The sequence below is a fragment of the Calliphora vicina genome, chromosome 4 (genome assembly GCF_958450345.1).
Source record: "Calliphora vicina chromosome 4, idCalVici1.1, whole genome shotgun sequence".
Classification (NCBI taxonomy): Eukaryota; Metazoa; Arthropoda; class Insecta; order Diptera; family Calliphoridae; genus Calliphora; species Calliphora vicina.
The window spans coordinates 101,967,628-101,991,512 of record NC_088783.1 but is presented as its reverse complement, the minus strand read 5'-3'; the positions used below and the strand labels follow the sequence as shown (position 1 = coordinate 101,991,512).

Genomic DNA, 23,885 nt, shown 5'->3' with positions numbered 1-23,885 from the left:
TTAAGGGTTAAAGTTTTCCGATTTTAGTAAAGCTTTCAGACTATATTTAAAATTACCTGGACTATATTATTCTGAATAGCTTTTACTTAAAAATCATTACAGTAAGGAAATTCTGGTCATTCCCCAAAATATGGCCAAAAAATTAGTTTTTCTCGAAAATCGCAAAATTTATATCGCAGGTACGGAAAAACTATAGGAGGTATTGACATACTTTTTTCGCATTTTTATTCCCTATTATGTTGTCAATAAATCCCCATGTGATGATCAAAAAATTCTGAAATTTGTTTAACAAAATTTTTAAAAATTTGAAATTGGAGTTTTGAAACTGCCGTTAAAAAAAATAATTTTTTTGATCATACCTGCGAATAGGTTAACGGTATCCTACGAGGACAAAAACTCATATACAAGTAAATATGGATATATTTTAAGTAAAAATAAGCTTTTATTTTAATATTTCTCAAAATATGTTAATTTTGTTCATAAATTTCTTGTTCTAGTGGCCTGAGACACGTTGATGGCCTGGCGATTTTTTAATAACTTTAACATATTTTCACCAATTTTTGTATTTTATATCTTATTATAACGACAATTACGTACACATTTCGATTCTTTTAAATTAAATTGTAAAAGTTATTATTTAATGGCAAAATTTTTACAAAAACTGAAAAAATTGCATATTTTCCCCTTGTAAATGCACCTCAAAACTTCAGCGTCGTTGCGCCACCAGTTAACGTTATCCTATCATCCTAATATTTTACACAACGTGTTTATACAGTACATAGAACAATTCTAGAGGGGGGGACGGCCTGTACCTAGAAATTTTTTTTCGTCCATACAATCTTGGAGCACTCTAGTATACATATATAAGTTTGTCATTCCGTTTGTAATTTCCACAATTTAATTTTCGACCCTATAAAGTATATATGTATATTCTGGATCCTTATAGATAGCGGAGTCGATTGAACCATGTCCGTCTGTCTGTTGAAATCAATTTTCTGAAGATCCAAATCTTCAAAAAAAAATTCTGTCAGACATGCTTTCGAGAAGTTTCAGCAAAATCGGTACACAAATGGCTGAGATATGAGGAAAAAACCTGGAAAACCTCGAGTTTTGATATTTGTTTACCTATATCTGGATTTCTAAGTCATTAATATAGACAATATGGATATCTAATGATAAATATTTCAAAGACCTTTGCAACGACGTATTTAAGACCATAGTAAGTTGGACCTACAATGGGTCAAAATCGGAAAAATATTTTTTAACCCGAATTTTTTTTTCACCAAAAAAAATTTAAAATACAAAAATTATTGCTTATTTTGATATGTGAGCTATAAAAAGTTATACCAATGTATAAAGGAAATTTAGTTCCAGTTAAAAAACCATCGTCCAGTTAAAAAACCATCGTTTTAATTATTCAAATCGGATGAAAATTGTAAAAGTTATTCAACTTTTCATTAACACCTTTTTTAGTATTTTCTTCTCCAGCCCGTATGAATAAAAAAAACAAAAATATACAAAAAAAAAATTTTACAAAACTTATAATTTACAAGGTAAATTTTGTGGATTTTTTTTTTCGAAAAAGTTTAATAACTTTTGCAAGTATAAACCGATTTTAACAAATAAAGTCTCGTTTTTGTCTACATAAAATTGTCTTTAAAATACTGTGCAAAAAAGTATAATAAATATTGTTGAATTTGAAAAATTACGAAAAAGAAATGAAAAAGAAAGCGAAACTATTTATAAAAACTTACACAATTTCTTGGAATATAGATTTTATGCATACATTTTATGAAAGCTTAATTCTTTACCTAACTATAATTGTTTAAAATTTTGAAATCGGTCGAAAAATATATGAGTTAGAGGTACCAAAGTACTACGACATACCCTAAAACCGTTTTTTCAAAATAACTCAAAATTTTGAGGGTGTTTCAAAATCTTTGAAAACGGTTTTAGTATGTCCTCACCTAGGCCTACAACATCCATTAGGTGGCTTTCCAAGTTCTGACAAAAAGTGTCATTTTGTAGCAGAGTGTTATTTTTCCAAAAAATGATAACAAAAATATTTAAAATTTGTATTTTGAAGTATAATTTGGTGAAGGGTATATAAGATTCGGCACAGCCGAATATAGCTCTCTTACTTGTTTTATTATAAGACTAACCCGGTAGAAAAGTACCATTTAAGTCACCTTTTGTGGATTCTAACTCATTCAGGATCATGTGTGCCTAATTTCATGATTTAAGTTCACTTATTACACAAAGTACCATTGCAATAAAGAAACTGTACCATTATTATCCATTTTGAATTCTCATTCACTCAGAACCAGTTTTAACAGAACTTTTTCAGGAAAACATGCTAAAAAAAAAACGTGCAAATTCATATAAAAATGCTAAACGTTTTATTTTATATAGAAATTCAAACAAAATTTTTAAAATGTTAGAATTTTTTTCTTTTAAAAAAGGTCAGAGTCGATATATGCAATTTTTGATATGATAAAAAGAATAAATGATTAATTTCATATGTAAACTTAAACGTCTTAAACCTTTTTTTAAAAAGTACCAAACTGTTTACCCGGATTTGGCTCAATCTTCGCAAAAACCTTCGCACTCGAGTTCAAAATAAAACCATGTTAGTTAATTTTTGTATGACAATAGTAACAAATGTTTAAAATTTTATCCAAATAGTCTTAACAAATTTGTATTTGATATTTTGTGATAGGTAAAGAATGCGATTTAAAATTTATTTATACTTTTTGACATATAGTGTCAAAAAAGTACTAAAACATAGTTTTTGCCCATTTTCTCCCCTAAAGGGTTCGAATTAAAAAAAAGTAATAAACACGTGTCTGCTAATTTTTTAGGTAGATAAAGATGTATTTTAATTAAACTTTGAATTTCCAAAATTCCCTTCATGTCTCTGCCTTTTGAGCTGGAGTCAATCACTCAGTAACGTTACTCTTTTATATATAGATAAATGTGATTCTAATAGATATATATAGGTACATTTTTATACATAAATATATTTAATAAGGTTTGTCATATCTGCCACACCATACAGTAAAATTTTCCTTTCTAATAGAGCAGAATAATTTACGCATTTTAATTTGAAAAGGTAAAAAAAATACATACAACATATTCAGATGAGTAAACAAAAATGTCTACACATATTCAAAATTATTTATTTATAAATGAGCTTAGAATATAAAGTTTTCAAATTTATGTGACCTAATATTTGTTTTTTTCTTCTAATTTTCTTCTTTATAAACCAAAAAATATTATTCACTACACACAATATTTTGATATACATATATACATACATAAATATAATTTAGTATTTCAAACAATTTTCAAAGTTGAATCTGAAATTTACACATTTAATGATAATTATTTTAAAAAATATTGACATTGTAATATTGTTAATATGGAAAGTATTTTGCAATTAATTTTTATTTTGCTTAGTTCTAAGTTGTAATATATATAATCTAGTATATATTAAAAACAAAATTCGTTTTATTTTATAGTTAATAACCGATGTATTTGAATATAATTTTTATAGATTTAACACTTAAAGAAGACATTTATTGGAAAACGGGTTTAAATGATTTGATTGAATAATAAAAAACGCGAATATTATTTAAATAGTTTGAAAAGTTTCCTACAATCCTTATACATATTTGATGACGTTTTTATATCCTTCACCTTCGTTAGCTTAATAAGCCATGTCCGTCTGTCTGTTGAAATCAATTTTCTGAAGACCCCAGACATCTTCGGGATCCAAATAATTCTGTCAGACATGCTTTCGAGAAGTTTCCTATTTAAAATCAGCAAAATCGGTCCACAAATGGCTGAGATATGAGGAAAAAACCATGACAACCTCTATTTTTGACATATATCTGTATTCATTAATATAGACAATATGGATATCTAATGATAGATATTTCAAAAAAAAAATAAAAAAATTTAAATTTAAAAAATTTAAGATTTATTTTAAAGTATAATTTGGTGAAGGGTATATAAGATTCGGAACAGCCGAATATAGCTCTCTTACTTGTTTTTTTTTTAGCAATTTTACTTATTTTTTTACCAGCAATTAAAAATTTTCTAAATATATTTAATCATAATGCTATGCGTTGCAGTATACTTTTATATACAGTTTTAAATAAAATGCCAAAGTTCTCAAAAGACCATCATAAATACTTATTTCTGCTAGATATAGGTACATCCTCAGTATTTTTTACATTCCCGATTTTTTATACGTAAATATAGTAGAAATTTGTGACCGATTATGGCATAAAATGAGCCATTTTATGAAATAAAATAAATAAATATTTCCCCTAATAGTATATTAAACAGGCCTGTTCCTTTCTGAATGGATTCAATTCCATTCTTGTTATCAAGAGTGCCAATGCTGGTGTGCGTGATTCTCTAGGTAGTAGTTTTTGCAAATGTGATGCATCCGTAGTAATTTCTAAACATTGGCGATAATTGTCCAAGTTAAGAAGTTCACTCTCCCTTCACCGACTTTATTGAAAAGTTTCCTACATACAGTCCATAGTTGCCTAATTCTAGGTGTCTAACATTGGTATTTAGGATCATAGGGTTCCGATGGTCCTTAATTGATACGTGGTAAGCATCACTTAGACACTCAGATAGAAAATATGCTGATCCTGTTTCTGAATTTCTTCCGATCTGGTCTAAATATTAAGGTTCCTAGGAGACGCTATCCATTATATGCTGTACTCTAAAATCAATTATTATTTCCTAACAAATTAATATCAATAACATCTTTTCTGATCCAATTAAAAAATGCTGGTATTTAAAATGTAATGTAACTAATTTAAACGCATTTCTTCATTCCTTTATCTTTTTTTACATTTTCAGCATTAAATTTCGCAATTCAACATTAAATTCTATTTAAATAGCAACTAAAACTTAATTATCCCTGTAATAAAATACACAAAATGTCAATGACGTTAAAATTTTACATTGAAGAAAACATGATACCTTAATTATAACCTGCATGGAATGGGAGGACAATGAAATTTTCCTATTCAAGATATTTAGTAAAAAAAATAATAGAGTAAAGGCATCATAGATGTAATGATTATAATTATAAGAGTTTGTGACATTTTACCACAAACACTTAGGAAGGTGACAAAAATAAAATCCAAGTTGATGTAGAAAGTTTTTTTTTGAAGATTTTCAAAAAAAAAAACAAGTAAGAATGTTATATTGGCTATGCCGAATCTTGTATGACAATAAAATATTTTTCTGATATATGGATATAACTATGGACCGATCCTCATAAATGTTGATAGAAAGATTAATGTTTGATTATTATAAGACAATTATTAATTTTCTAAGGGGGGCCTTGTATGGGGACTAGTTAAAGTTACAAAAAATCATAAGTAAGTTGTTTTAAAATTGATTTTAAAATTGTTTATTTTATTAAAAGTTATATGTTTTATCTCAGAATAGAAGAGACTTTTTGAAAATCGGTTGTAAAATGCCTAAATTACTTTTCGATTTTTCTATTTTTTCATACAAATGCCTGACATTATTATACCCTTCACCATGAGTAGTGGCAAGGGTATATATGAGGGGCTTAGAACACAAGGGGTTCAAGTGCCTTTTTTCTAAAATTGAGTTAAAATATGGAGTTAGTAGATGAAGTTCAGAGAAGTTCATAGCACAAGAGTTGAATTTCGGATTCTCATCCGTTAGCGAGATATGGCGACCAAAGCTAGCACTTGTGATTAAAATGCCTGTTTCGCTTGGAGCACAAGGGGTACATGTGCACTTAAACTTGTGCTCTAAGCAAATATTAAAATTCATTTTTCACATGGCCTGAATGAGTGAATTCAGATAAGTGATCAGCTAAAATCTAGCGAGCAATTCCATCACTTGTTATCAAAGCCCTTAGTGCACTTTGTGTATTATTTGCCAAAAAAAAGTAACATAAAATAATGGAATCGAGTATAATAATAATTGTTGATTGTCTATTATTTTTGGTACGCAAAACCATTAAAAATTAGTGAATCTGAAAATTCTGAATCTGATCATCTCATACAAAGATAATCTTATGAATGTGCAAGAAAACTTCACCCAATAAACATGAAAGCTCGAAATGTTGGCCGAGCCGTGCAGTTACTATCCCAACTTCCTCCAAAAAACAGCGTCAAACCCATAAAGTTCCAGAAATTCAAGAACCTACAGGATATTCTTTGCTATATGCCACCAATTTACCATGAATGGTTTAAAACACTTCCTCACGATAGAATGGAAGATATTCCGGAAAGAATCGAAAGTCAAAGTGAGGATGAAGATGAGCCTGATGATGTCATGGAACCTGATTATGACGACTAAAAAATGTAACAGAGAACCATAAAAGCGTTTCTTAATAAAATGGTTTTCTTATAAGGTAATTTAGAAATTTAAAAAAAAAATTAAAGCACAAGGGGTATAAGTGCGACTTTCCTTACTTCAAAGGTAATTTTTGGGTATTTCTATATATAAAAGATGCTATTTTTTTATCGTGTTAGATTAAAATATATCTCAGGATCTCTATTAATTAAAAAGTAATATTCCAGATAGCATCTAACATTTTTTATTGTAAATTAACTTTAACCTCTTTTTTCTCATTATTAAACACTAGTCACTTGAATCCCTTGTGCTCTAAGCCCCTCATATAAGTTTGTCATTCCGTTTGTAATTTCATTTTTCATTTGTGACCCCATAAAGTATATACACACAGCCTAAAAAGTGAGTATACACCAGCGAATTTTTTGAGTTTTTTAAGATCATGAAAATCATTAAAGTCGGACTTAAATCTTTTTTTTCACAACCGAATCTATTATTCAACCAAATCTCCAACAAACCGTAACTTTAAAATTTTAATCGATGGATAAATTTTTGAATTTTCATTATCTTAGAAAAAATCAAATAATTGTTTGAGGCTCACTGTATATTCTGGATCGTTATAGATAGCGAAGTCGATATAGCCATATCCGTCTGTATGTTGAAATCAACATTGCGTTGCCCCCATTAAACTTACAAACATTATTGATACATCAATATATAGGGAATTCTTCCGGCTCGGTTGCTAATTAAAATCGATAAAATCGTCCCACAAATGGCTGAGATATACGGGACAACCTCGATTTTTGGCTTATTTTTTATCTATATCTAGATTACTAAGTCATTAATATAGTCAATATGGATATCTAATGATAGATATTTCAAAGTCCATTGTAACGATGTATATAAGGCGAAAGTAATTTAGACCTACAATGGGTCAAAATCGGGAAAAATATCTTTTAACCCGAATTTTTTTTTTACCAACATTTTTTTGTCATTTATTTTTTTTTTCACTAGTAATTTAAAAAAAAAAAAAAAACAAATTTTGAAAAAAATTAAAAAAAACAACTTCAAAAAAAATTAAATTTTGAAAAACACTTGAAATACAAATTTAAAATTTGTATTTTAAAGTACAATTGGGTGAAGGGTATATAGGATTGGGCCCAGTCGAATATACCTATCTGGTTTATATTTAGTTGGGAAGTATCCTGACATTTTCCAAAAAATATTTACAAATCTTTTTCTGTTTAAATCATATCCATCAAATAAAAAAACAATTTTAGGATTAGTGTCTAAAGAACATATTTATGATGTTTTGAAGTAGTAACTTTAAGAATACCGTTATTTCACTAAAAGGAATGATCGATAAAAAACTATAAATAAGTATTTCCGTACTCTATGGACTCCAACAAAACCGTATTGCTACATGTGAACCCCTGGATATTTTTCGTTTATGATGAAGCTATAAAAACCCACATTTATAATTTACTATCCCAAAAGTATGTCGCAATAAGTGATCATCTAAAGCGGCTTTTAGTGATAGTCTACATAATAATTGTCACCAAATAATAAAAAAAATAAAAAAATTACTTAAAAATTTAGCACTATTTACACGATGGTCTGAAAATGCTTCAATAGTTGTCTATGTCTTTAATTCATGTGTAAATATTTAAATTATTTGCTGCTTGAGTAAAGTAAAATAAAACAGCAAAGAAAATAAAAAAAAAAAAAAAAATAATCGTTAATATCGGAATGTTTATTTCAAATATTTATTTTTGTATTTATTCCAATACACTTTATGTTTGTTATATTTATTCATATTTAAATGTTAATTAAATGAATATATAATTAAATAATATTATTTATAAATATATATACTAGACTGCTCCAAGATTCTATGGTCGAAAAATATTAAGAATTGTTCAATCGATTGTAGAAATGAGTTCTGAAAAATATTAGGATGACGTTAAATAATGGCGCAACGGCTCTGAAGTTTGAAGATGCATTTAGAATCTCCAAATTTTAGAGTCGTTGGGACACGATTTCTACAATATATATTGCAATTCTATTTAATTTATTTGAGGCACTCTAATTTATACATACATATGTATTAACTAGTACAATGTATGAAGGTAGTCAGTCCATAAACATACATATACATAGATATGCACAGTGGGGCAGAGCAAAATTTGTTGGAAATAAACCTATAAAATTTTATGCAAATATTAGTTTTTGAAACGCAATAAATTCCAATAAAGAATCGCGTAATTCCTAAAAATTGGAGCGAAATTCCCTAAAATTGTATTTTTTTAAATTTTGTCTATTTGTTCCACATTTTCTTCGGGACTGGGAAAATACTTTAGGGATAAATAGGGAACACATTGAGGTTTCTAAACCTGCTTTTCATTTTCTGACCCCAGCTTTTGGATTTTAGAACATGTGGCCCAAATTTTAAATTTTAATAAAAAATAGGTCAAATTCTGAAGGGCGTAGGGGCGACATTCGAATAATTGGACATGTTTTTTATACCAAAATGTTCTCCGTGAAGATACCTTACAAAAAAACATAAAATTGTTATATGTTCTTAAAAAAAGAATGTTTTCTTTTAATAAAAAAAAGAAAATCGACTATTTTTTGATTTTTTAAATTGAAAATCGTTTATTTTTGGATCCATATTCGATATTGCTCTGAAATCTTTTGTATATTATCGGTAATTTATTTGTCTAACTAAGACCCCTTTCACACTAGGCAATTTAGTTGCGCAAGTCTCTTGCCCAACAACAAAACAGCATGCTATATTTTCTTCTCCTTAACCCGACATAACGTCTGGTATCCACAAATACAAGAGACTTGCACAACTAAATTGCCTAGTGTGAAAGGGGTCTACAAAAAAAATTCGAGTCCATTCGGTCCCAAAAACGACCAAGATATAGTAAAATTTTTAAATTTCAATTTTGAAATGCCTATAACTCGGAAATTATAATAAATAAATAAATAAATAGTACACGAGCGCTTTCTCAAAATATAAAAATATTTGAAATCGGATGGGAAACAAAAAAATGGCATGTGTTTAAAAATTTTACATGTCGAAGGTACCCTACTTGGGCCCCCATAGCGCCGCCGCTGGATCATTTGAAGAGCCCATTTTAATAACTTAAACTCGAATACTCCTTGGCTAAAAATTTTGTGCCGATCGGACCAGTCGTTTAGAAATACCAGATTTATTTCCAAAAAAATTTGATCCTGCCCCACTGTGGTATGCTTTATAATTTGTTATTATTAGTTAATTTTTCTTAATAGCAAAAACAAATTAACGTAAATATTTTATATAAAATAAAATATGCAAACAAAGTGATATGCAATTATTTGATTGAACTGGATTCTATCTATAGTACATAGTGATATAGACGTGAAGATAGAAACGTGACGAAAAATGTCATATATGTACATATGTATATCTATCATGCTACGTAATCTACGTTAAACATTTTCTAGATTAAAATTACTGAATAGAATTGAATCGAAAATCTTATATAATTCTTACAGTCTTTATATATAGCTTTTAAAAACTTATTGAACCATTCTTTCCGATTTCTGCATAATTTGAACATTTAGTTTAAACTCAATAATTCTTAACGCTCATTTATTGGCATTTTACTCTTAAGATTGACTTGTTCACTTACCAGCTGGAAACTTTAAGACCCGTTTACATTTCTCATGCCTTTTATCGAACATCAGCTCAACAAAAGTTTGTTATAACAGTTCCACTTTTGTCTCGACATCTTTCTCGAAAGATAGTAAAAATAATTTATTATTTGTGTATGTATCATTAAGTGAAAATAGTGCCGCCTTAGTTATCCTTAACCATAGGTTAATGGTTCACAATTTAGTGTTCCTAATGAGACAATTGAATAGATGCCGACAACAAATTATTCACGGTACCAGTCGATTTTTAATACCTTGGGAAAAGTATATCCCTTCTTTAATCTATAGCCATCAATAGATTCAATGTAGACCATAGGTAAAATATCTTTTTATTATTATTATACGTGAGTACTGGAAACTTCCCTAAAACTAAATACTATTCCATAACTAATAGAAAAACTTGCTTTTGAATTAAATTAAACTGAATTTTATATTCAAGAGATACTTAGACGTCTTAAAATAGATCAGGTCGCCAAAGGCGCTTTCCATTGTCTTGTTCTCCTTCTCCATGTTACAGCTTTTGCAACAGGTTTTGTACCGATTACTGGTTTGTTTACATTATGAAGTATTAGCGGTATTCACAATCTTGTGCATTTGCATTGTAAATTCATACAATGGTGTATTTCTGTATATTTTGTTAGTGTAAAGTAAAAATGCAATGCATATGCAATGATGCAAAACCATTTGTACAATATTGTGAATTCCGCTATTGTGTTTTTCAATATATATAAGTTTCCTTCCTTTCCAAATTTCCTTGAATTTATAAAAAGCTATTTCTATTTAAAAATGCCTACACTTATTTCTACTTGAGTGTATATTTCTTAATATTTTTAAATTTGCATGTTATTTGTTAATAAAATGAACAGAAAATGTTTTTTTTACTGTAAATGTATTTAGATTTCTTATCGCAGATAAAAATAAGAGATAGTAAATACTCCAAATACTTAGGCCGGAATAAATAAAAACATTCAAAGGGTAAAGAATAATGAACAACTAATTATAAAGCCATATTAAATCATTCGATGTTGATTTTAAACAAATATACACGCAGTCAAAGCAGTGCAAATGAAATGTGTGTTAATTTTGTATAAGAATCGAAATTGTTGTTGGTGATTTTCAAAACAATTTAAATATGTATGTATATTAGGGCATTCCTTATTTTGCACTTTTGTTCTCCGTCATCTATAAACCAAATGCTGAAAATTTTAACAAAATCGGATAACATTTTATTTAATATTTTCCAAAAACTTTTATAAATCAAATGTTAGACTGTGGGAGCATTGATAATCGATTTTTATCGATTAAAAGTTTTTTTAATTTTTTATTATTCGAGTGAACGAATAATTTTTTAATTTTCCTCGAATATCGAAATTTAGCTTTCAGTAAATTTGTAAATAATGTAACCAACTTGGAATAAAATTATTAACTCTTGGTCTAGTTTCTTTGAGATAGTTTTCTCCAATTTTTTGTTTATATAAAGTTTATATAAACAAAAAATTGGAGAAAACTATCTCTATATTATAAACTATATTTTTTTCTTAATTTTAACTTAAAACTGAATTTATTCGATTAATTGACAATTAATTATCGAATATTTTTTTATTCTAAAAAAAAAAATTATTCGAATAAAAAATATATTATTTCCTCGATTATTCAAACAATTTTTATTCGATTCATATACATAACAAAGATTTATAAGAATTTATTTGTCGCAATTTAAATATATCTATTTTGTATTTCCAAATCTGTACACAATTATTTACAAATATGTACAGTGTCTCACATAATTTTGTTGTATTATGAAAACAAGCCCCGATTTTATACATGACGCCATTAAATTGTTTTACAATTTCATTTCTAATATCAACTATACAATATTAAAGATTTATATCACATTTAAACATTTTTAAAAATCTGTTTCAAATTAAAGTTATTTGAACCAAATTTTTAAAACAAATGAACAAGAATTAATTATTCCTTATGATAACAATTGAACTTATTTAGCCAAAAAAAATATCGGGACCAGTCTAAACCTTGAGTTATCTACAGGAAATGTTTATACCCTACACCACCATAGTGGGGAGGGTATAATGCGTTTGTGCAGATGTTTGTAACGCCCAAAAATATTAGTCTAACACCCACCTTAAAGTATACCGATCGACTTAGAATCACTTTCTATTGAAACTGGCTTAAATCGGTCCATTATTTCACCTAGCCCCCATACAAATGTCCTCCCGAAATTGGACTTTATCGGTCATAAATGTTTAATTTATATATGTATCTCCACAAATTCCGCTCCAAATAAGTTTTATATACACAAAATTCATGTCACCAAATTTTGTTACGATCGGTCCATAATTAGTCATAGCTCCCATATAGACCCGCTTCCGAAAATCACTTTAACGTGCATAAATCGCTTAAAAATTTTGGTATACACACAAAATTCAACATAGTTAACTTTAATATAGACATAAATCACACGACCTAATTTCTTTTACTTAGTGTAGGGTATTATATGGTCGGGCTTGACTTCCTTACTTGTTTTTGTTACATTTGAACGTTCCAGGGTGCATTATTGTGAAACTTTTTTGTTTGAAATTAAATTAATTGTATCTTAAGCCCATTTATGTAACAGTAAGGTTCAACATTTTCTTGCAAAATGGACTTATATATGTTCCTGTCTAGTTCCATATTACCATTAATAAATTTCAGGTTTCCAACATAATTCCAAAGCTCCAAAACATGCTATAGCTTAATGCTAAAAATTACGTAATTTATATACTTATCAGAGACACTGTACATAAAGAAGATTTAAAAGAACTTATTTGCCGCAATTAAAATTTAAAAATATTTATTTATCATTTATTTCCAAATCTGTACACAAATAAACATTTACTATTTTTTTTTTCTTGTTTACAGGAAGAACTACAAGCTGAAGCGGTGGCTGTAGGTGCCATACTCTCCGATTATCAACGAGTCAGAGTGGAGAATGTATGTAGTCGTTTGAATTTAGTGTCATTGGCCTATTTATGGAGGAGAGATCAGACTGAACTACTGCAAGAAATGATTGATTGTCAAGTTCATGCCATATTAATAAAAGTAAACCAAAATGAAAAACAAAAATAACTTGTTTTCAGTTGAATTGAAACTTGAATATGTTTGTTTTCTTTTATTTGCAGGTGGCTACTTTGGGTTTAGTTCCTGATCGTCATTTAGGGAAATCTCTTAGAGAAATTCAACCGCATTTGTTGAAAATGCGTGATAAATATGGTTTGAATGTCTGCGGTGAAGGTGGTGAATATGAAACATTTACCCTGGATTGCCCCCTCTTTAAGCAGCGCATAGTAGTGTAGGTTACCCTGAACAACGATACTTTTAAAGTTTTGTAATCCAATCATTTATTTTCATTGTTTTTCAGAGATGATATTCAAACTGTTATTAGTTCCGCTGATCCTATATGTCCCGTTGGCTATATTAATTTCACCAAACTATCGTTACAACCCAAAGAAGCGCAACAGAGCTGTGATGTTTTTGTGAAAAAATCTCTCGACTACATAAGTGACCTCAATGAATCCACATATAGTGACCTCAGTGATCCCGATCTCAGTGAAACTGAGCTTGAATTGATCGAAAAGGAGACACGCATGCGTGAATCCCTTAGTCAAAATGAATTGATATCGCGTAGCAACTCATTTGGGCGACATCTTGCCACCTCATCCTCACCCATACCGATAGTGACGAAGAGCGCAAGTGTTGATGAGCAAACGCCATCTGCATTACTCTCCTCGTCGGCTGCTCTGTGTACTGCCTCATTGCAGGCTGGCAGTTTTGGTCCGCCACGTCCCTTGGGCAGTAGTACAGCTGCAGTCTGCGGTAGCCTATCGTTAGCCATTTCCTCGATGGCTCTGACAGCCGGTGGAGCTGCTGGTGCTGGTATAGGTGGCGGGATGTCGTCACTTATTGGCGGTTGTTTAAGCACACAGCCACCGAGTCCACTTAAATATGAACGAGAATTCCGTCCATTGAATAATCGACCCATAGTTGCCATTAATCACAAAGGTTGGATGTGGGTGACAGGCATACAAGGTGATTATTTTTTTAAAAAGCTTCTAAATAATTATTTGTTTTATTTTCTCAACAATATTACTTATTGAAAATACTTGAAAATGTATATTATTCGTTATTTTAGGTTATGCACCAACTTTAGAAGAAGGCATGCAGCAAGCCCTAGACTCCCTACGCTCCTTAGCAGCAGAGCACAATTATGAAATGAATAATTATTGTTACATTACGATGTATGTGCGTTCCATTAACGAATACGCCACGGTAAATAGAATTTACGGACAAGCTGTATATTTCCAAAATCCACCCACCAGGGTGTGTGTTGAATGTCCATTGCCTGAAGACTGTCACGTAGTATTGGAAGCCATAGCTTTTAAAGCGCCCTTGCGTAGAAGAGCAACACTTTCTATACAAGAAAGTGAGGGTTCTGATGATCAATCATCCATGGTTAATAGCTATAGCAGTAGTTGCACAAATGATTTCCAATGCAAACGTAACACTATGCATGTACAAAGTATATCACATTGGGCTCCAGCCAACATTGGTCCATACAGTCAATCCACAAAGGTATTATTGTCATTAATATTGTTGCAATGTGTTGTAGTAAATCACAGTTGTAATTGTTTTCATGTTTGCAGATTGATGAAATAACATATATCTCTGGTCAAATTGCTTTAGTACCTGGTAGTATGACAATCATTGAAGGTGGCATACGTCCTCAATGTAAATTAACATTGCGCCATATATCACGTATTGCCAAGGCAATGAATGCCCAGGGACAATTACGTGATGTAGTACATGGCATTTGTTTTGTTACACATCCAGCTTTTATAGCCGAAGCACGTCGTCAATGGGAAAGACGTACCACAAATGCCATCATGGATTATATAGTCGTTCCTGCATTGCCCAGAGAAGCTTTGGTTGAATGGCAGGTATGGGCTCATACCCACAATGATCGCTTCGAATGTAAGTTTATTTCATATACGCACGTGTGTGTCTATAATTGAAATTCATTTTAACATTTCTATCACAAACTAAATTGTATTACAGATGAAGAGACTGGCTGCTCAATTAGTGACTATACAATATCTATAAGAAGACGTTGGAATTATGAAAATAACTGTGCTGCTATTGTTTGCTATATTTCAACAGGTAATTAATTTAACGATAACAACTTTATATGTAATTGAATAAAAACAGAAACAGTAGATGTCAGTCCTTTCCATACAAGCCAATATACTTAAGTGCATTTAAATAATATGATTTACTGGTGCCAGCGGTGGTTCTTATGTTTTACCGCAAATTTGAGTCCAGATGGAAAATTACATAGGTTTCAAATTGCTCGCAATGTAAATGTACTAGAGTTCGAACGAATTAGGCCAAAAATTGGGTTTCGGTCAGTGTAGAAACTTGAATAATGAAAAAAAACATAGATTATGGAATTTTAAAGAGAAACAAGTTTAGTAAAATTACTTTGATCATCTGGCATCTCCGCCTCATACTGTAAACATTACTTGCCAGTAAAAATTATCCAGTATCTTTAATTTAGAGAGTAAAAATAAATTACTCACAATCTGAAAAATAACCTAAAAAAGTATGCGAACAACAATTTGTAAAAATAAGTTGTATTTCATTATAAATCAATTTAAAACGTTTATTTTGAGTTATTTTACTTCTTTTCTTTGTAAAACTTATAAATTGTATTAATTTTCAACTTTTTCGTTTTGTTTACATTTTCAACCATATGTTTTAAACATATTTTTTATGTTGATATTTTTATTGGACAAAAAATGTCCAGTAAAAATGTTCTCTATTTACGAACTGTCACTTTTAACACTCTCTTGTTCACTCGTTACAAGTTTTTTAAAGTAAACGAACGGAATCCCGTAACTTTCAGTGAAATTTGTACAAATTATTACAAATTATCAAGTGAACACAACTATTGTCACATTTACTCTTACGTTATCCTTAAATTTATAAAAAAAAAACTATTAAATAAATACATTTTTATTATTCTGGTAAAGAAAAATAATAATTTATAGATTTAAGCTAATGTCTGATGATGAAGAAAGAGAATTTTATTTTAAAGAGAAAATTCCACCTATAATAGTGGATACTACTTCTCATCCGTATTAGATTTGATTGGAGGGAATTATACATTCAAGAACATGAAGGTAGGAACAAAAATAATGTCAAAGACGTAGGCACATTATGAAGAAGTTATCAAGCTTCTTAAGGACAGGAAGTTTAACTTTTACACGCATGAGATTAAAAATTCAAAAAGCTTTAAAATTGTGTTATTTTGCCTCAGATCAGATTTTGCCTCTGTCAGATTTTGGCACCATCTCTTACACATTTCATTTACTTTTGTATTGATATCCCCGTTAGAATTAAAAGTCAGATAGTAGAGTATATGGACTATGGGGATATTGACAGGAATGGGATGAGATATATGGAACTACCATTTTTAATCACCTGATTGAAAAACTTTATGAACTTCTTTTCGCATTGCATGATAGTATTCCCATTAAAAGGAAACGAATAGTTAATTTTACTAAAAACTTACCAGAAGTCAAGCTTGCAAGGATTAGTGGGTGTGGCTTTCAAGGCATATAGAGAAAGCGTTAATGAGTATAATTGGAACACATACTGTAGATATCGTAATAAGTTAAAGAGTGTATTAAGTACTGGGTGCGGAATGTTACGGATATTTGATGACTGCATTAACAGTGAAATGTGGAGGATAATTAACAATCTACGTGTCAGTAGAAATAATATTATCCCATTTGATCGATATGATCCTGAAGTTTTTAATGACTATTCTTTGCAGACAAGTTCTCAAGACATAGTTCTGGATACATAAAATTTCCCTAATTTGGGGTTTGGCTTTAGAGACGAACTTTTATATTCAATTTCTCGTATTAAGTAAAACACAGTCGGTCCGTGTGAGCATTCGACACCGTTAACTATAACACCTTGACTAAGAAATTGTATTCAGGTTTCGGGGTTTCTCCTACTTCATATTCACTTATATCTGGCAGATTTCAATATGTTGCTTATATTGGCAGAAATTCAACAACGAAATGTTGTTCTAGTGCACATAATTTTAATTTTTAAACATCGGGTACTATTTGATTATGAGTATCTCTCCCTGTTATCCAAATGGAAAAAGATTAACATATGTTTTTAGCAACAAATCTACCGTTATTCTACAATGAATTGCAAGTCATTATGTTTAGTTTTAAAAATTGTAGACACAATGGATGAAGAAGCTAGAGATAAAATTGTTCAAAGATAGCCAAAATCTGATTTTCGGCATATACCAGGTCAATAATGTTACGCCTAAGATCGCATAACGACACCATAGCACGACCTCCCTACTGTAAACACTTCAGCCGAAAAGATTGCATTATAATTGATAGAACTAGAGTTGGAACACAACGCATACGGGTGTTGTTTTTGTTTTCACATAGTTTTATTTACTAATACATTCTCACCACTTAGGTTTTTGACAACTGAGTTAGGTTTTTGACAGGAGAGTTTCCGCTCTATGTATATTTCTCTATGAACAAAATGCCAAACAATAATTATTATCAGAGCTATATTAACGATTGTAATAGTTAATACATTCTAAACAAAAAAAAATCGGTTTAACTGATTTGTCTTTACCTATTTATATTTAGATATATACTAATTTAATTAAGAATAATGATACTTACTGAAATTAATATACATACATACTTATTTTGATTTAATATTATAAAACATGACTTTTATTTTTCTAACTTATAGGTTTAGCCTCGTCAACCACTCAACTAACTCAACTATCCGATGATATTTTAACAAACCACTGTCGTTTAGCACAAAATCTTACCTCTGAAAATATGGATGAAATTCTAACATATGTCGTAAATCGCCTCCTCAAAGACTATCCTCTAGCGAAGAGTAGCGAAAATCTTGAAACATCTACAACCAACAATGGCTCTCTAGAACATCAACAACAACAACAGCACGCACCATCGAGTATACCAGCCATACACCTAAAAGTGTTCTATCAAGTAACAGCAACACCCCCGGTGGATCTAATACTAACAGCTTTAAATGATTTTCGTCAGAAATGTCAAGATACAGCCACTATTGCTTTTACTGTTTTGCCAGCATGCAGTTTACACAATTTCAGTACTTTCCTATCGATATGCGGTATAAGACATGAATAAGCAACAATGAAACAACAAAACAACAGTTATGTCGTCTAAAAGGATTTGTTAATGATTTTTTTATTACTATTAAAATTATTATTAGAATATTTAAGCATTAAAGTAAGTTTTTTAATGTCATTTTTTTTTTGTTTTTCTGTTTTCTGTTGCTTTGGACCAAAAATAATTTTTCAAATGAAACAAACAAAATGTGGACTTTTTACTAAACCTTTAGAGTTTCAATAAAAATTAAAAAAAAACATTATTTGCTATTTTTTTCAGAATCATGCACTATTTTTTTTTCTAATTATGAAGTACATAAATAATAAAATTTGTTCTTGGAATTGTATAAATTTAAAATATTTGCTAAAATCAAAACCTGTATTGTATTGTTGAATCGATGGAAATTTTTCATCTGAATTGACTTTTTTCAGTTGCTCCCTAATATCAAATAGCATTTGGACTAACATTAGGTTTGAATAGAACTTTACATCATTTTGGTGCTATTGAAAACGGCTTATTTTGTTCTGTAAACATTTGATAAAAAGTATGACACGCATTTGAAAAAGTCAGCAAGTACGTGAAATATACATCTGGATATTTACACCAATTGTGAATTGACTTAATATATCATGAAAAATTGGTGTTTGTATCAATAAACGAAAGTTATCTTAGAATACCATTTAAAATTTGTTGGCATGCTAATTTTCTGAAAACAAAATATAGAAATTAAGGCCACGAATTTCGAGATATCCTTATTCAAAGAACTCTAATTATACTAATTATCTTCATTTTTGAGTAATACATTAGAATACAAAACTTTCAAAGATTTATATAAGACTAATGGGTCGATTATGGATGTCAACCGAACTTCTGATGCGTTGTCAAAAGGCAAACACAAAATTTTAGCTGTCAATTTGAAAACTGACAACCCAGCTTCAGTTCGGTTGCTATCCTTAATTAGTTATAAAAATATCCTTTGAATAAGAACGATTATAATGTTATTTATTGTTGAAATTGATTACTGATAAAAAAAACTTTAAAATCTACGATTCATTATTAACTTTAATATGAGACAAAAATTATAAAATCTTACTAACAGTTCTAAAGTTATTAACAGTTTTACTTTAGGTATTTTGCACGCATATATTAAAAAATATGAACTTTGGACCTACCAAACTAAAGCGAATTCGAATTTCTGGAGAACTTTAAATTATGTATGGCCATGGATAGTAAATATTATCGAATTCAGAAAGTAAAGGTTCAAAAATATTTTATTTTTTTATCGTCATTTTTCGATTCTTTTCTCAGTTTAAACGATTTTATAAAACTCGAATAAAACAGCCAGAATCATTGCATTCAACAACGTACTCGAATTAGGTGTAGGAACTGTGGGCCCAACTGCTGAAAAGCTTGCTATTAAATTCATATTTCAAATATTTATCATACAATTTGTGGCATGTGGTTAATAAAATTTTACTAACTTCAAAATGTGTAATTATTACAATACTTAGTTTAAACTATAATTGATAATTTTTTAAATGCATACAAATAGTTTTCTCGGAGACAAACCTAATAATAGATCGCAATACCAATATACATATGTATCTTTCTACTAATAAACACCAATATTTTTATTATTTTTAATTTAAAATGCCAAAATCTAAATAAATTTTTAAAAAATGTTTCCTATTTGTGTGTCATAAAACTTAAAAATTTTACTTAAACTAAATACAAAAAAAACTATTAAACCAATATATTTTTGTGCTGCACTTTAAATATTTATTAAGACTTTAATCTACTAATAACAAATACTTCATTTTGTTATACATAGTTTTTATTAAGCCACCTCAAAATCTTTATAAACAATGAAAAACAAAATATATTATAAATACTTAACAAATAAATAATAACAATTATTTAATATATTTAAACCGTTATACATACATATGCAAATGCATAACAATTTATTAAAAAAAAAATAATTAAAATGTTATAAAAACCAAACAAAAATAATTCAAATAAAATGTCCGTATTAAATGTTTAAGAAGATCATACGAATGCAAAAAACGATTCAAGATTTTAGTATCGTAATTAAACATACAAAGACAAAAAAGACATCAAGCATGCAAAATAAAATCGAAAAAATAAATGATTTATGATAATATATACATATAAAACATGTTATTTAAATAATTCAGTATTACAACTGAATTTACTTGGAATAAGATTATACATATTGAATAGAATAGAAGGGTCCTATTCAGTAGGACCGTATGATTCGAAAGATATAAATAAAGGGTGATTTATTTATGTTAAGTTAAATCCAGCTTCGATTCATGACTTGGAAGCCAACATTACTCACCTAATTCGCAAGATATCGGTAGCAGAGCTTGTTCTTTCGACAGATTCCGACATCCAATTATATTTTAAGTGTTTCATTTAAAGTCTGAATATAACTCCCTTAACATAGTTATTCAGTAGTACCATAATATTGCGTTAACGGATTTAAAATACATAAAATTGACAACATACAGTGACTCAAACGTAAAATTTATTTATTCTCCAAATACCTATATCTCTAAAAACTAACAAAAACTAAAATTTGCATAATTAAAACTGTAAAATTTTGCATAAAAGCCAAAATAACTCGAACTTCTTGCGCCAAACACAAAATCGGACAGAGTAAAAAGTGGGCAATAAATATTTAGTTGCATATCCTTTGTTGTCTCGAATGCCCTGTAATCGCTTTTGAATCGATTTTACCATGTTTTGGCATACTTCCGGCTCTATTGAGGTCCATACCTTCAGTATAGACTCTTTTATCTGAACTAACGTGTTAAATTTTATTTGATGCACTCTCCTAGCTAATTTTTTCCAAAGATGCATAATTGCATTAAAGTCTGGGCTCTGTGCAGGAGTTTCTATAAGTTTGGGACAGTTACGGATCAACCAAAGATTTGCAACACCTGATGTGAGCTTGGGATCGTAGTCTTGATAAAAGGAAAAGATGTTTTCTGTACCCACTTTTTCGCACTTTGCTCTAAATTTTGCATCAAAATGTTGAGATAGACAAATTTGTCCATTTTGCCATCGATAAAATGTAAATTGCATACTCTGGCACTCAATACGCAGCCCCAAACCATAAACAAAATAAAAGATTTTTGGGACAAAGTACAGTAGTTTTGACTTACCTGCCTTTTACTTAAGAGCATTTTGCATATAAGTGCACAAAACTTGTGTTTTGTAACTCCATATAAATTCGTTAATTTAAGTGCATTGTTCATACCTGCACATTTAAGATAAGTGCATAATACTTTTGGAAGCTATAACTGGTTTTCATGAAAAAAATTTAATTTAGCTGCCTAATACAAAATTAAATCAAAACAAATAAGAAAAATACGATTTTGAATGAAAAAATATGTTGTAAACTTCTTAATAATTTTAAAAGTAGCTAAAATATTAATTTGACGTTATTTTTAGACGGAAAAATCACAAAGCTTCATGTAAATTATTTGCCGTTAGCTACTTTTTTGGGCAGTAAACTGTAAATGCACTTACCAGCATCAATGAGCAGGTAAGTGCATTAAGGTAAACCTGCACAAAATATCGTGAAAAGTTGATTGTGCAGGTAAGTCAAAATTACTGTAGTAAATTTGTTGGTAAACCACCGTAAAGCGCATTTTTATTGATAGTTGCCACTAGTTTAAGCATTTAATCACTGACGGAAGTAAAATTATTGTACATGTTTATTGTTTTGTCATAAAATAAAATTTTTTTTGTTTGCATCACAACTACAATTTGTTTAAAATAATGTATTAGGGCATTATGACAATATGACTTAATAGCAGACAGTTTGAATCCCTCAATTAAATTAAACGTTGTATTCCAAAATATACTTTCAATTCCTCGAGTTTGTATTTAACACTATTTTGATGCCATTACAAATTATTGTAGCCTCACGATTTAATGCTGCTTTTGCAAATGGTAAGTTCATATGCTAGCTTGTCGGGAAATAATTTTTGGGGTTTATCGGCCATAATGCATCGGTAAATTCAGCCTGATTTGTTTAATTTAAAGATGGATTTCTGTATTTAGTGATTTAGTATATTGGTGCATTAAGGTCCTTATGTCATAATTCATACATATGTAGTTTTTACCATGATACAATGATAAAACGTAGAATCATTAGAAATTAAATTCTCAATTATTCGTTTCATGAAATGTTAGTCATACATATATCAAAAAAATAAAGCAAAACCACTAAAAGTAAAAAAAAAGAAAACATGCTAAATTTGCATATCCTTAACCCATCTTACCCCATCTGCAAACAAAAGACAACTGAAAAATGAAAATGTCCGATTTGTCAGAATTCCGACCCGTACTACTCGAAATTCGAAAAAAGCATAATATACAAAATAACTACCATAGGGTAACAGTGAAACGAGACGTAATTGTCAAAAACCAAACTCTGTAACTTTTCAGAGCCTTTGACTCCGCCAAACTATCAACATAGAATGTCATCTTATTATTACCAAAGCTTTGGTAATAATAAGTTGGCATTGCCCAATACAACATTCAATTGAAACTCATGGGGTTATTGTGTATTTCGATTCGAATCGAAAACAATTTCATGTAAAAAATTTGGCAGCTCTTTTTAAAATAACTGCACTTTTTCAAAATAGCTTTGAAAAATAATCAAGAAGAACGTTGAAAATGATAAAGTTAACACTAATATTGATAAAAAAAATAAACTAATGGTATTATTTTCTGGTTTATTAGGCACAATATATATGGGGCATTTCATGTCAAGTGAACCAACTTTTGAAATCGATGTCTGATCGGGATGAAAATATCTCAGCTTTTAGTTTACTATAAAAGAAATTTTAAAGTTAATTTTTGTTAAAATCGACTTTATTTTAAAATATAACTTTTGTTTTTATTTGAAAAAAGCTTCAAAACTTTTCCCAACATATACATTAAAATAATTGAAAATATTTTTCAATGAATGTAAATAAAAAGATGAAATTTCAAAAAATTATAAAAATAATAAAATAACATTTTAAATTATATTTGAAATTTGTTTTATGGTACGAAATTATAATATAGTCAACTTTATGGACTTAAAATCGATTTTAAGGCTTTCGTGGTTAGGCTGAAAGTTTTTGATTTTGCAAAAAAAAATAAAAAATTGTATGTTTTGAGTTACAAAATAATTATTTTGATAGATATCCCACGCATCTCACTTGCGACCAAATAGGTCTTAAAGGAAAAGACTAAGCTTTCTCTTGAGCTTAGGCCCATATTGGAAAAAAAGTTCGATTTTGTAAAAAAAATCAAAAATTGTATGTCTTGAGTTACAAAATATTTATTTTGATAGATGTCCAACTCGCATCCCACTAAGCGACCTAAAATATCTTAAAGGAATGTACCTAAGCTTTCTTTTAAGCAAAAAAAATAAAAAAGGGCCCATTATGAAAAAAAAAGTCTAAACTTTTATGTTTTGAGTTACAAAACATTTATTTTGATATATACTGAACTCGCATCTCACTAAGCGACCAAATA

The 23,885-nt window shown here is 29.3% G+C and overlaps 1 protein-coding gene across 1 annotated transcript in view; it reads left to right on the top strand.

The window, feature by feature from the left end:
- LOC135956411 (uncharacterized) overlaps positions 1 to 20,500 on the top strand; it is a 49,500-nt gene extending 29,000 nt beyond the window's left edge. Inside the window, exons 4-10 of the mRNA XM_065506900.1 lie at positions 12,982 to 13,161; positions 13,242 to 13,411; positions 13,481 to 14,148; positions 14,252 to 14,691; positions 14,763 to 15,090; positions 15,175 to 15,276; positions 17,917 to 20,500. Coding sequence (XP_065362972.1) covers positions 12,982 to 13,161; positions 13,242 to 13,411; positions 13,481 to 14,148; positions 14,252 to 14,691; positions 14,763 to 15,090; positions 15,175 to 15,276; positions 17,917 to 18,341 — 2,313 coding nt within the window. The 3' untranslated portion in view covers positions 18,342 to 20,500. The remainder of the gene's footprint in view (positions 1 to 12,981; positions 13,162 to 13,241; positions 13,412 to 13,480; positions 14,149 to 14,251; positions 14,692 to 14,762; positions 15,091 to 15,174; positions 15,277 to 17,916) is intronic.
- Positions 20,501 to 23,885: the final 3,385 nt, after the last annotated feature.